Source organism: Ctenocephalides felis, unplaced genomic scaffold (assembly GCF_003426905.1).
Source record: "Ctenocephalides felis isolate EL2017-DRISC unplaced genomic scaffold, ASM342690v1 CF-g0.4_SCAFFOLD_01654, whole genome shotgun sequence".
Lineage (NCBI taxonomy): Eukaryota > Metazoa > Arthropoda > Insecta > Siphonaptera > Pulicidae > Ctenocephalides > Ctenocephalides felis.
The window spans coordinates 1-14,762 of NW_020537808.1; the positions used below are offsets into that span (position 1 = coordinate 1).

General features: G+C 27.8%; 2 protein-coding genes across 2 annotated transcripts; one reads left to right on the plus strand and one right to left on the minus strand.

Moving 5' to 3' along the window:
* Nucleotides 1-4: 4 nt before the first annotated feature.
* On the minus strand, nucleotides 5-752 carry LOC113374207 (solute carrier family 35 member F5-like; the record flags this gene model as incomplete). Its single annotated transcript, XM_026614390.1, has 3 exons — nucleotides 654-752; nucleotides 233-580; nucleotides 5-133 (listed from the first exon to the last, which is right to left on the minus strand). Coding segments are annotated over exons 1-3 (567 nt in total), but the record flags the coding sequence as incomplete, so codon positions are not given.
* Nucleotides 753-1,800: 1,048 nt separating this feature from the next.
* On the plus strand, nucleotides 1,801-10,430 carry LOC113374206 (Bardet-Biedl syndrome 4 protein homolog). The gene is made up of 10 exons (XM_026614389.1): nucleotides 1,801-1,870; nucleotides 2,007-2,158; nucleotides 2,321-2,433; nucleotides 2,504-2,598; nucleotides 5,198-5,366; nucleotides 6,588-6,741; nucleotides 9,465-9,587; nucleotides 9,651-9,822; nucleotides 9,911-10,128; nucleotides 10,269-10,430. The coding sequence occupies exons 1-10, from the start codon at nucleotides 1,801-1,803 to the stop codon at nucleotides 10,428-10,430; spliced, it is 1,428 nt and encodes a 475-aa protein (XP_026470174.1).
* Nucleotides 10,431-14,762: the final 4,332 nt, after the last annotated feature.

Sequence of the window (14,762 nt, forward strand, 5' to 3'; positions counted from 1 at the left end):
CAATTTTTGCTATTCTTTGTGTGGGCAAACGATTTGCGGCCCGCCGTGCAGCCTCGCTTGCCCTTAAACTTGCGTGGTAAGATAATCTTGCCAATAATGCTTCTGTTGCTCCATTATCAGGCATTTGCCGTACCTTAAGCATTAGTATAAATTAAGATAAATAATAAAGCATTTCTAACAAGTGTAAATCCATTTTAGAATAAATATCACAACTTAAGAATTTATTATTCACCTCAGCTAATTTATTAAATCTAACACTTCTAATACTTCCATCATCACTGTCGGAAGTACAATCCGCTTGATGCATATCTTCGGAACATGTTTCTCTATTAGGGGTTTTAACAGGAACAAATACAGGTTCTCCTAAACTTGTTGGAGAATTGTCTTCCACTGTAAAGTTCTCATCATCATGTGGTTCAGAAACCAATAAGTAAGAAGGACTTTTATAGGGATCTACATTTGTATAATAGTCTCTCCATGGAGGCCATAGGCATAGACCAAATAAATAGAATGTAAACAATGATGTCTTTAAGTATGTAGAAAAAAATGGTTTTTCATACTCTTGGTTATGATATATATACTGAAAACAAAAGTAATGTTTAATACATGATAACAAATGTTTAATTTAATAAACATTTATAGTTATCTCTTACTTTAGTTAGCTCTGATGACGAAACCCATATAATATCTACTAACAGTAACACAAACAGTCCAAGAAAAAGTCTTTGATTTTTATTAAGCATAGCACCAAGGGAAAGATTTGCTTTATCATCTGCAACACTCATTTTCTCTTTAACCTCAAAACAGTGCTAAAAATAAAAAATTTAAAGATAAACATCACTATTTATTAAATAATAAAAAATAAAAAAGAAATCTCCAAGAACATTTTATATAATTAAAAATAGCAATATTCTATATTGTAAATATTTACCTATTATTAACATGATTTTTAATAAAATATTATATAAAAATAACATATTTAATTTATTCTTGATAATTTAGAAACACTTTCAACTTAAATTTCATTTTTAAAATCATTCGTTACAAATTAATATTATTAAAATATTTACAATTGGTTATCGCGACAAATGTCAAAATTTGATAATAGAGATGTCATATTGGATTTAATTGTGATTCGCAGGGTCGCCATCCTTTAAAAATTGAGAGCCAAATTTAAATCGACGAAATAAACAAATTGCGCAAGAATATATTAATATAATTTTTCTCTTTTACGTAATTAGCAATTTTTATATCTTTCAATTATTAATAGTTATAACAAAAGTGCAATGGAAAAGTATTATCAGCAACATGTTCAAAAACAGTAATTGAATCTTGCTTCTTCTCTCTACATGCTTTTATAAACATACGTGGAGTTTAATTGATATTTGGAATTGATTCATGACCTTTTATAATCTGGAATGCAGTTTTATTTGATTTGAGTTGCTTTGTTCAAATTTATTTAAGAAATATCTTGATAACTATATAAATGTAATGAAATTGATTATCGTATTTACAAATTATACAAATATTTATAATCAATTTAATTATAAAATATCTAGCATTGATATTTTAATTTAATATATATATATATATATATATATATATATATATATGTGTGTGTGTGTGTGTGTTCTGTATTTGTAATGCTCTGCTTCCTAGCAACCTATTGTAGTAAACATCGTAAACATATAACATTCTTTTTTTGTACTTCATTAGCTTTAGTGCAAAAGAACTCTGTATAATTATATAAATTTTATACTCCAGTATTTAATTATAAAGAATCTACCAATAATATCATAAATGCACACGGTGGAAAAATTTATTGGCAACGGAAAGCAAACGACCAAATTGCCTGAGTATACTATGAAAGGTATCAGACAAAATATAAAGAAACCTTTTAAAAATGTAAAACGTCATTTTAAACTTTTATTTATTATATTTAAAAACAATCCAAAAAGATAATTCTACACATAATACACAGTTTTAAATTAAAAAAATATTTATAGCTAATAAAAATTATGCAGTACAATCAACGCAAAACTTGGAATGGCTCTTGTATGATAAATATGTACGTCGACAATTCACCATTTGCCGGCAAATTATAGCACAAACTTTGAAAGAAAATGATTGTCGAAGTGAATACTGTTATTATATACAGGTATATACAAAAATAACCATTTCGACCATATAATATTTAAATATATTAATCAACTTGTGCCGATATTTTATTGGTGCGATTTGATTGTATGGATTATTTAAAATAGGCAGTATAATAAAAAATACATAAAGACATAAACTGGTTTATTGCTCGAATTTTAAGGGTCTGATACTACGAGAAGAAAATAAACTACAAGAATCACTCATCAGTTTTCAAAAATGCAGCAAATTGAATTCCAAGAACGTTGAAAACATCAAACAAGTTGCCAGAACATTGTATGAGAATATAACATATTTGATACAATTGTTATATAACAATTGTAATAATTTTTAATCATATTATTAGATTTTTATTGGGAAGATATCACTTATCTCTAGAAACGTATAAAGAGGCGGAAACACTGATCGCCAGACCAGATTGGGAAATTTATCACTATATAGGTAATTATATTATATGCATACAAATATAAATTATTATATAAATTATATGTGTATGCACTCTTATAATTTGATTGAAAACCACGTAAACAAAAAACAAATAAATGAGTGCTATTAATAACGTAAAACATATGCAACCAATATGTAATTATTTTTACTTAATTCGTCAAATATATTTCAACGTCTTTCAAAAAAAACTTCGTATGTATTTACAATATAGATTTTGCGAGGCATTCATCGAATTATTAAATAAAAACAAAATTAGGGTTATTTCAAAATTAAATTAATTACATTTTCAATGAGAAACATGCATTTGATTTGAATAAAAAGAATAGATTTCTAAGATTAAATGACATAAAATGATTATAGACAGTAACAATTCTGAAAAATAAACACTAATAATCAATATATAATTAATAAATTGACCGTTATTAGTAAATTTAATGTTTCCAATTGAAATTACTGATCTTCCCCGAATCGAGTTGGAGTTTACCTCAGTTCACGGATCTGCTCTAGGGCAGTACTAGGCATTATTATTATTATTATTATTATTATTATATATATATATATATATATATAGTATTTCAGTCAATTCGTCAAATTCAAATATAAATTGAAATAATAATTCTTTTTTTGACTCTCTTAATAATTCTCTTATCATCATTAAATATCGATATGTATCATTCAGAAAATCAAAAATACTTAGTCACAGAAAAATTAAGAATGAACAAAAGAATTTGTTAAAACAAAAACAATATTTTGCAAAGAGTATGCATACTATTTTATTTTCGATTTGCTGAATAATGACAACATATTAAGGGGGTATTCTAGTGTAGAGCGATAAATTTTAGATCATTTTTAAAGTGTCATAAAAGAAAGCAATGGATGTTTTCACTATCTATTATTTTACCACTTGTTTATTAATATTATTAAAATACAAAACAAAAATTAAAAAATAAAAAAGTTGAAAATTGTAAAAACTGGCAGCTGATGAAGTGGGTGGTCTCAAAAAATTGGCACCTCAGTCTTGACATGATTTCAGCCCTCCTAGCCATCGGAAATGCAAAAAATAAAAAGATTATTAATTTACAATGATGTCGCAATCACCTGAACTAGCGATGAGTAAAAAAAATTTTTTTAACAAATTGGCGACTGCTTGAAAAACAGTGTTTTTTACTGTTTTTTTTGAGTTTCTCGAATTTTTTAAAAATAGTAAAAATTGGAATTTGGGGTTAATCAATCCTAGTTGGGGCTAAAGATAGGTCTATTATAAACAAGACTCTCTGATTATTTCAAGTGAATCGGTCGATTAAAACTCGAGAAATCTAGTCAACAGTACTGAAAATCTGTTCTGAGAAAAACGCATTTAAAGTTTTGCGTGAAGCCAAACCAGTATGGAGACCGAGTCAGTAAAATGCCTATATCTCCAAAAATAATTCAAATTTTCGAAAACCTTCTCGTACCCATATTCTTAGATAGTTAAACTTTAAAAATATGAAATAAAAAAATCGATTTTTTTGAATTTGTACACTAGAATACCCCTTAAGTGTCGAACTAATAATTGTCAATATAAATATTTCAATTTCATTTCAACATATGGAAAGTGGAATGTTACAAAATTATTATATATAGCTACAAATCTTTTTTATTTTCGCAAAAAATTATATATCTTTGCATATATCCACATTATTTGCGAACATATCTTGTTAGGATAATCATGATTATCCTATCCTATTACTGCAGTTATAAGGTACTGATATGTTTTCGTACGTGTAGTAAATTTAATAGTAAGTAAATTAGATGATTTCATCATGCAGTTTAGCACATGGTGTATATTAGGGAATGCAATACCGGTATACCGGTATACCGAATTACCGGTAAACCGCCCGATTTTTCGGCGGTATTTTTACCGGTTTTCATTCCAAAAATACCGGTATTTTCGGTATTTTTACATAAGCGCTATTTGATACATAATACCCTAAAGTTTAAATTTCTCGGAACAAATTTATCTTTAAACTCCAGAATTGCATAAACAGCTATATCTTCAAGTGATTCTATAAGATAAACAAATGTCAAATATTATCTCAACTCGTCATTAAACTGAATACTTATTGCTTTCCAAAGGGCTTCATATCGTGTTACAATAAATAGAATTGGACTGATAGATAATGATGTTTGTTTCATCTTTTGTAAAAATGTAACGGTTTTAAGCGATATTTGCGTCAAAATATTTTATATCATACAGATTACCCCTGCGTAATCTTTATTTTTTTTAACTTTATACCCAATAATTATGATAATTACTAAATATTATATTTACCGGTATTCCGGTTTTAAAATGAAAAATTACCGAAATACCGGTATTGAAATTTTCCATCGGTATTGCATTCCCTAGTGTATATCTACGTCATAGTGCTACATATCAAATACATTTATCAACGTCGAAGGAATTATCAAGATACACACAGATATAATAAAAATATTTTCTATGCACAGTTATAAAAGATTATATCAATCTACTTCTAGTATACATATATGCATACATTCTACGGATTCATATAAGACAATCTCCGTTTTATCTCTAAACTCTCATCAATTTTAGCGGAGTGCATGTTACGCGGTGCAGTGGGTTCCAGACATGAAGCTCTGCATTATCTACGCCGTGCTGCACAAAACGGAAGACAAATACAATCTTACAGTTTGTTAGCCGAGCAGCTGAAACGGGAGAACGACTACGCAGCTGCTACGAGCGTCTACGAATCGGCCCTAGAGTAAATCCATAATGACAATATTGATATTATTATTAGATATTATATATATATATATATATATATATATATATATATATATATATATTAGAGATGGGTAACTCACTCCGGAGTTATCACTCCGATATAACTCCTCCCTCGAAGTGAATCCGAGTGGAGTTGTCTTACAGGATTTATCATATCCGACTTCCCTAAACTGATACTAAATCTGTTAACATGTGCAGATATTTGCATGAGATTTTTTACTAATACAAAAGTTTGGGTTGAAAGAAGTGGTTTTTTTTTCGCACAGGCAGTTTTAAGACTTTTCGTATATAACGTCTCAAAGTAATGCTATTTTGTATTCTATTTTCTGTATATTAAAATACTCGCCCTATTACAGAAATTGTAATAATAATATATCGTATACAGATGTGACAACTGATAGGGTTGCCATCTATAAAACAGACTAGTATTAAGTCAAATCATCACAACAGCTTATAGGACTATTAGGTTCTGATTGATGTTCAAAAATAATAATAAAAAAAAATCTGTATACGATAATGTTTGTCCTTAAATGAGCTCTTTCAATGGTATACAACCAGCTAAAAAATATTTAGTATTATAATATAACTTTTACACAATTATGATTTTATAATTGTGTACAAGTAATAGTATGCTAATCAAACTACCTGATGTATAATTAATTCTCGAAAAAGAAATAATAAGAGAATGTGAAGTATTATTATTTTGTGAAAAATATTATACACAAGGATTTGTTCTTATTTCATATTTCATACTGCATTATTTTCATATAAAAATGGACATATTCAAAGAATTCTATATTTTCTCTTCAAAAATAATTGCAAAATTGATTTTGATTTCCAAGTTTTTTGTCAATTTGAGATTTGCATGCAATGCATAAAATAGTAATTATTATAATAAAATGAACAAAAATGTATGAACTATTTGTAAACTATTTCCAAAGCCTTAATAAATCCTTAGATATGTTAACAACACACTAGAGAACACATTTGTGTGAAGTATTATGTTTCAAAGTTGTCGGAGTTGTGGAGTTGTTAATTGGATATAACTCCTCTCTGAAGCGGAGACAAATCCTAACCGATCCGGCTTCGGATATAATAAGCCCATCTCTTATATATATATGTATATATATATATATATACATATATATTATATTTTATTTTTCTGTTATTATAAAAAAATGATTTATTTTATATTTAGAGTTACCCCCGATGGAGCTTGGCTTCACGCTGAGTTAGGTTTGCTACTTTTAGAACAGGGCGAAACCCAAGCCGCATTCGAACGTTTGGGCACGGCTGTGGCTTTGCGTCCTGACTGTGAAAGGGCTTTGTTGGCTGTAGCTTCGGTCATGCAAGTAAAACAAACAATTTTATAATATTTGTTTCAATCTCAATATTTGAGTATTACTATAATTATACACTATGTGGCAATTACTAATTAGACATGAGCGGCACACACTACGTCAACCTGCACGGTGAAATTACCTAATTTGCTTACTAGTAAATTTACTACACGTACAAAAACATATCAGTATTTTAAAATTGATTATCCTAACAAGATATGTTCGCAAATAATGTGGATATATGCAAAGTTATATCATTTTTTGCAAAACTAAAAGAATTTTGCGGCTATATAATAATTTTGTAACACTCCACTTTCAAAAACTCTTTTGTTTTAGGATTTTCTATGCACAAAACAAACATAAACTAATAAAAAAATCCATAACTCATATAAATTATCATTGGTTAGACCAGTGGCGTCGGAACCGTGTGGGCTGAGCCTACCCATAAATTTTGATAATCTCGAAAAATAATATGGTCTAATATGTCTATAAAAATGAATCCACTGCCTGTCTATGAAAAAAAAAGAGCCTACCCATCAAAAATTTGCTTCCGACGCCACTGGGTTAGAGTAAAGGAAATATAAGCCTTCCCTAACAGAATATCCATCAGAAAATAAAATAACTATAATTTCCTTGGGCACTTAATAAATAAATAAATAAATAATTTATAATTTACAATTTCCGATTTAGTCCCAAGTTCCACATATACATAAACGTACACACTTATATTGGATTAAATCGCAAATTATAAATTAACTAGTTGGGTGTATGGCATCGTGCTTTAAGGAAAATTGTTGGAATTTCCCGTACCGTAACGAAATGTTCGAGGAATACTGAATGTTTTCAAATAGATTATTATAAATATTGTAACATTGCAGACAAGCAGAAAGTTCTTTGAATCATTTAAATCGGACGCTTAGTTCTCTCAAAAACTGCCATTTTTTGCACATTTAGCTCCGTATCTTCGAAATGGCTGGGCCTACTTTTGCCAAAATCTCATAAACACTTCTGCCAATCATTACTAATTGAATGATTTTTAGATCATTCAAATTGAATGCTCTGTTTCTCAAAAACTCGATTTCAATTTTCTGTACTCTTTCTCTCCCTAACTGCTGGACCTGCCTTTGCCAAAAAACTAATCAGCTCTTCTCCCTATTATTAGGAATCGAATGTTTTTTGAACAATTCAAATCGGTTAATCCGTGCGCCCGAAAACTTGACTGGAAATTTGTATCCATACATACTTACACACACATCCCTGAGGTATGCCTAAATGTTCAGAAACCTTCAAAACGTCGAGAAATGTAAACATTTTCAATTTCGATTTTTGGACGATTACAAAAACTTACCCTACAGGAAGTTAAAAAATGTTATAATATTACATTATTACTTAATAAAATATTACTAAAATATATTATTATTTTTTTCTCTAACAAAATATCCAGACATTAAAACAACTATAACTTATAACAATTAAAAATATTAATATTTTATTATTACTTAATTTAAAATTTCCGATTTAGTCCCATATATACACGGTACATAAATATATCGGATTAAATCGTGAATTATAAAATTGAAAAATGATATAATATTACATTATTACTTGAAATAATATTACTAAAATATATTATTATTAACTTCCCGTAGGGTAAGTTATTGTAATGGGCCGAAAATCGGAATTGAAATTTTTTACATTTCTCGACGTTTTGAACGTTTCTGAACATTTTGGCATACCTCAGAAAAAATGGATGTGTGTGTGTGTGTGTGTGTATGTGTGTGTATGTATGTGTGGATACAAATTTCCAGTCACGTTTTAGGGCGCACGGATCAACCGATTTGAATGGTTCAAAAAACATTCGATTCCTATTGATAGGGAAAAGAGCTGATTAGTTTTTGGCAAAGGCAGGTCCAGCCGTTTCGGAGATACGGAGCAAAGAGTGCGGAAAATAGAAATCGAATTTTTGAGAGAACGGAGTATCCGATTTGAATGATCTAAAAAACATTCAATTAGTAATGATTGGGAGAAGTGTTTATTAGTTTTTGGCAAAGGCAGGCCCAGCCATTTCGAAGATACGGAGCTAAATATGTAAAAAATGGCAGTTTTTGAGAGAACTAAGCGTCCGATTTGAATGATTCAAAAAACTTTCTGCTTGTCTTAACAAAATAATTGATTTTGGAAAAAAAATTTTTGTTCCATTTTTTTTTTTTTTTTTTTAGTTTTTTGTTGAAACAAATAATTTCAACTTTGCAATTCAGTTTATATAATTCTTATAAATATTAGACAATGTTACAATATTTATAATAATCTATTTGAAAACATTCAGTATTCCTCGAACATTTTGTTACGGTACGGGAAGTTACAGCAATTTGCCTTAAGGCACGATACCACCCACCCCACTAGTTTTTCATTGTTATCAGCTGTATATTTTGTTATAAAATGCTAATATTTCCTTCACACCAACCAATAATGTTGTAAAAGCTGTACATTTACCATAGCAATTATTACATTCACAATTATAATTTGTATTCTTAAATTGAATAAATTGTATTACTAAATTGAAGATAAAACAAACATGTGAAATTTAATATGAAGCTTCTAAAACCGTAGCTGTACTTGTAAGTTCGTATAAGTGTATACCAATTTTTTAAAAATGCATGCTAGTAATAATATGGTATGGTTTTGGAATTTCACAATATATTTTTATAAATGTCATTCTTCTATTCATAATCTAGTCCCATGGAGACTACGATGCTGCCCTAGCTAAATACAAAGTGGCTGCTCAAAACTGCATTGATAGCCCAGAGTTGTGGAATAACATAGGATTATGTTTTTATTACAAGGGCAAAATCGTAACGGTAAGAGGTAAATTACTTAATACTTTTATAAAATTATTTTTTATATTTTCCTTACTTTAATAGGCACTTTCCTGTTTATCCCGAGCTGCTAGATATTCTCCATTATCAGCTCCAATATTGTATTCACTTGGCATGGTGCTTTTGTCGGCGCAGCAGCCAGCGTCCGCTTTCGTATATTTAAGTGCTGCAGCTAATTTGAGGCCCACTCATGCACTTTCTTATATGCTCCTAGCAGGTAATAGATAAATATTAGATTTCAATTAATATTATATTTTTATTACCTTAACAATCTACTATTTTCTATATATTATCCTTTATTTCAGTCGCTCTCCAACGGTTAGGAGACGACCATAATGCAGGCCTAGCTTTCGAAAGAGCTTATGAGCTTTTCAAAACTTCAGAAAAACGAAAGGATGAAAATGACTTACTAGTACTTGTTAATAGAGCCTTATATTTGACCTTGCAAAATAACATTGATGCTGCTAGAGTTCACCTGCAGGAATTTCAAAAGTTGTCGACCAACATAGAAGTATCTGAAAAGGTGAATTTATAAAAATACATATACAGAATTTAATAAAATACTTCATCAGCTATATATATATATATATATATATATATAAACTTACCTGAAAATATATAAACTATATAAATTATTTCATTGCTATATTTATATTATTAAAGGTGGAAAACATCACAGCAAGTCTTGCAATTGTTCTAAACGTGAAGTCCAAGGAAAATATCGATTCCCAACTTAATGATTTTGTAGAAGAATCAAATACAAATAATAATATGAATGCTAATATAGAAAATGAAGAAAGTTGCTCATATATTTGGGGAAGATGAAGTATAACAAAGAAGATGTTGTATAATAAAAATTATAACGTTGATTTGATATTCAAATAAAATATAAAACAAATATTTGATAAACATGTGCATTAAAATATACATGAATAATTTTTTTCGACAAATTACGGGTGTTATTTCAATTAATGAAACTTTTAATAATATATGGGTTAGCAAAAATTCAACAATCGTTTTATTATAAAATAATCCATAATTTTTATTTGCAAAAATTTTAACAATCATTTTATTGCTAATAATTTTGATACTTATAATTGAAAAAAAAAATTATTTGGCAATTTAATAAAAATTAATATTTTATGTGGCTTATTTTTACTTTCATAATACATATATAGAAACTGTTATATATTTTTCATTTTGTATAAAATTTACAACATTGTATAAGCTTACATAAATACAAATACAAAATAAATCATTGAGTTTTAAAACCATAGTAGAGCTTTATCAGAATAATATTTGGAAGAATTATTCAAATTTATCTGAAATGTATCAAACTCCAAAAATATTTTATTTATATAGTCATAAGCATTAACGATAAATAATAATCTATTTTATCTACTATAATAAATTTTACATTTTTTATTATTACATTACAATACATATTGAAAACCTGTAATATTGTTTAACATTAATATAGTTTTTTTATAAGAAATTTCATATTGGAACAATTTAACATTTTATAGAATATAATTTGACACATTGTATTAATAATTTTTATAGTTATATACATTATATAACAACCATATTTTTTAGGTACATACATAAACTGACTTTTATCCATATTATTAAATTTAGGAATAATGATTAAAAATGTAGAAAATGTGTTCTAAATTTATAATAATTTAACTATCTAAATTTAGAAAATTAATTTAGACCTTTGCATACTGGATTCTCGACTCAATCAGCCAGGTTGCCCGCATCTGAAATTCCACCAGTCGTTTTCATATTTCACAACAAGTTTAACCTACTATCATCTACTTTTGTAAATTTTATAAACCTTTAATTTTTTAAAAACCTGATAATATAAACAAAATTAGAAAAATAATTTATTAAAATTATAATTTAGTCAAGTAATATGTGATGATTTGTTAGCAAAGACAACTTTATGCAATACGACTAATTTTTTTATGCATGCGTTAATAACTTTAGATCTCTCTCATACGTTTTTCACAATTTGCAAATAAGTCTTTGGCGATAATTATTTTTTGCTTATAAATTAAATAATTTCTGTCGTATAGCTTAAATCTGTCTTAGCCGTGTTCATTCTCAAATATTCTAATAATATAATTTTTTCAATAACTCGCAAAATCATTATAAAAATGCGAAAACCAAATAATTAAGCAATATTATGAAAAAAACACCAATAAATAACTAAGCAAATCATAATGAACTATAGTAGTTAGTTCTAATAAAATATGTTTTTTCATAGTAAACTAACATATAAGCACAAATTAAAAAAGCGATTAAAGTATTAAATTGTGTTAAGTTTATATATGTATTAAATATAATATATTTCTAAATTTATTTATATAAACTTCATAGGGCTTATAAATATATCTAACTGTAAAGATAAAAAGCAACAGAATGCATAAAAAACTTATTGAATTAAATATTATATATAAAAATAAAAAAATAATTATTGGGCGATTGAAAATATGAATGAACTATAATACTCTCAAAAGTGAAATTTGGTCATTCTTACAAATAGGAGGAAAGAAGATGCAAAATTACTTCTGGAATTGATATATTCTAAAGATAATATAATTCATAAAAATGTAGTAAAGTTTGAATGTTTATGACTAAAATCAACAACAAATGCATTATATATACTACAATCAGAAAGATGAAGATATGTTTATAAATTATTATTAACGGTCAAAGCAAATCATCAAAGCACATTCATTATTATTAGATGTTACGTTCTAAAAATATGTTTTCTATCACATAAATTTTTTGCATGTCATACGAGTAATTAAAGCTTTTGTAAACCCACAGCATAAGTTTATATCATAAACTTAATAAACGCAAGTAGAGTTATCATCAATATATACACGATTAAAATAATAATAGACAGCGTGTTATATACAACAATATACAACTTAATATACAACACACACTGGTTTTAACGTTATTTAGGCCAATAATATTGATTACTTAGAAATAAACACTACTAGTATAAAGTAGTTAATAAAATTAATAATAATTATTATGTAGCATTATGTATGTATCATTGCTTTGCGCATAGCAAATTCACAAAATTCACAAGTTATTCATTTAATATTTGATATTTATTCCAAACAACAAATAGAATTAGAACTAAGCATCTTTTGATAAATATTTTGTTTATGATTAGATTATTAAAAATATATATTTGCGGATAAAAAATTATTTTTGAGCATTTCTATTCAAACCTCGCGCCATCAGTAGAAGCATTTCGGGCAATACATGTTTTTTTTTAATTATTTATACTTGAACATTTATTAAATTGAGATAATTTTAACAGAGATCAAAATAATTAGTACGTAATTTCGATTTTTATTTGATTTTTTTTATAAAAATTTTGAAAAAATTAGATATTTGAGATTTTTTTAAAAAAAATTGACTTTTTTGAAAAATTTGATTTTTTTTTGTCTCCAATTTTTTTTGAAAATTTAGAATAGAATTTTTTTCAAAGCAATCATGCTATACGCGGCTATTTCAGAGAAAAAAATACCGAAGTGCGTAAGCGCCGCGCCGCAATGTTACGGATAAACTTTAGAAATGTTAACAAAATGTATACTTATTATTAAAATTTCTAAAATATAAGATAATTTGATGTAACGGTTTTTTCTCAATAAAAATATAACCTTTGATAGCCTTCATAAAAAAACGACCGATCGGTATGTCACAATTGCAATTTTAAACAAACATCTAAACCAGATTGGTTTATTGACACGGGGATGATGTTGGCAGGGATTTATATAGAATATTGCTACAACATCACATGCTTACTGGGAATTTAATAACTATTTTTAATATAAACTATATATGTGATAAATAGAAATGATAATTTGTTGTAACGGAACTATATTCATACATTCAATATACAAATCAAGTATCCAAAAGAAAGAAAGTTTTAAAGCAAATATTAAATAACTCCTTACTATCTGAATGCCAAAATATTTAACGTAGTTCAATTATATTAAAACAAACACGTAACATATAAGACTTCTTTGATATTTGATATAACATTTCTTTGAAATGAGTTTATGGTACAAATATTGACTAGAGTTGAAGAGTTGACATGAAAACTTCTATTAATGCACCTTCTATCTAATGTAACTTCTATTCAACATATCTTAGCTTCGAGAATTTAAGAAAATTTTTTGAATTTATGAAAATGAGTTTATTAACTTATTGCCACTATAGAGTTTGTAATAAATATAGATTCACCAACTTCTTTGGATTTTGGTGTAAATTGAATATATCCATCATATCTTAGATGATATAGCAGTGATTACGATAAAACATACGAGTGCCTTGGATTATACATTTACAATGAATTAACTTTACATTATTATATATTAATTTACGTTAATTTTTTGAATAAACCGGTCAATACAAATTATGATAATTAAGATTATATCATAATTATGGTATCGCAGTGGTCCCACAGTGAATGTAAAATTTAAATAGTAAATTTCATTTAAAAAAATTGAGAAAGCGTTCTCCCGGGATTCTAGTAAAAAAAGTTAAACTCATTGCATTATAACACGCTGCCTATATGCTTTAGTATAACTTATGTACAATTTAAAAAAATCCATATAATTTCATGTACAACATTATTTTACACCAATTGCGCACAACGTCTAATTGCACAAAATGTATTTAGTTACCACTTATTTGGAATTATATACAAATATAAACATATCCTACAATGCGGTAACGGTCTGACCTATGTCTCGTTTGACCGCCTTGCATCAAATCACGGTGCTCTGCACCCTCCTGAGATGCGAAACTTGCCTGCCATTCTGCTTGCTCGCCTCAGTTTTATTGTGCACTGACGCCCCGCCGCCCACGCTCAACCGGCAACTTGGCCAGAACGCTCGACGGCTTGAAAAAGTGGCCAAACGTCGTTCGGAATTGGCGACTCATTGAGCAATAGAGTATGAAGTTGATGGCTCCATTCAGGAGCGCCAATATATCCATCAACTCCCCGAATAAGTGTTAGCATTGCACAAAAAAGCTTTGCCTAAAATACCACTGAGTAGGCCGAGGATGCCCTGAGGGATTTCGGTAATCAAGAACAAGAGAAGCACTGCAACCAACATTTTT

Coding starts and splice junctions, on each gene's coding strand:
- LOC113374206 (XM_026614389.1), top strand. CDS start 1,801: ATGCACACGGTGGAAAAATTTATTGGCAACGGAAAGCAAACGACCAAA. Junction 1,871..2,006: donor GCCTGAGTATACTATGAAAG/GTATCAGACAAA, acceptor AAATATTTATAG/CTAATAAAAATTATGCAGTA. Junction 10,129..10,268: donor ACATAGAAGTATCTGAAAAG/GTGAATTTATAA, acceptor ATATTATTAAAG/GTGGAAAACATCACAGCAAG.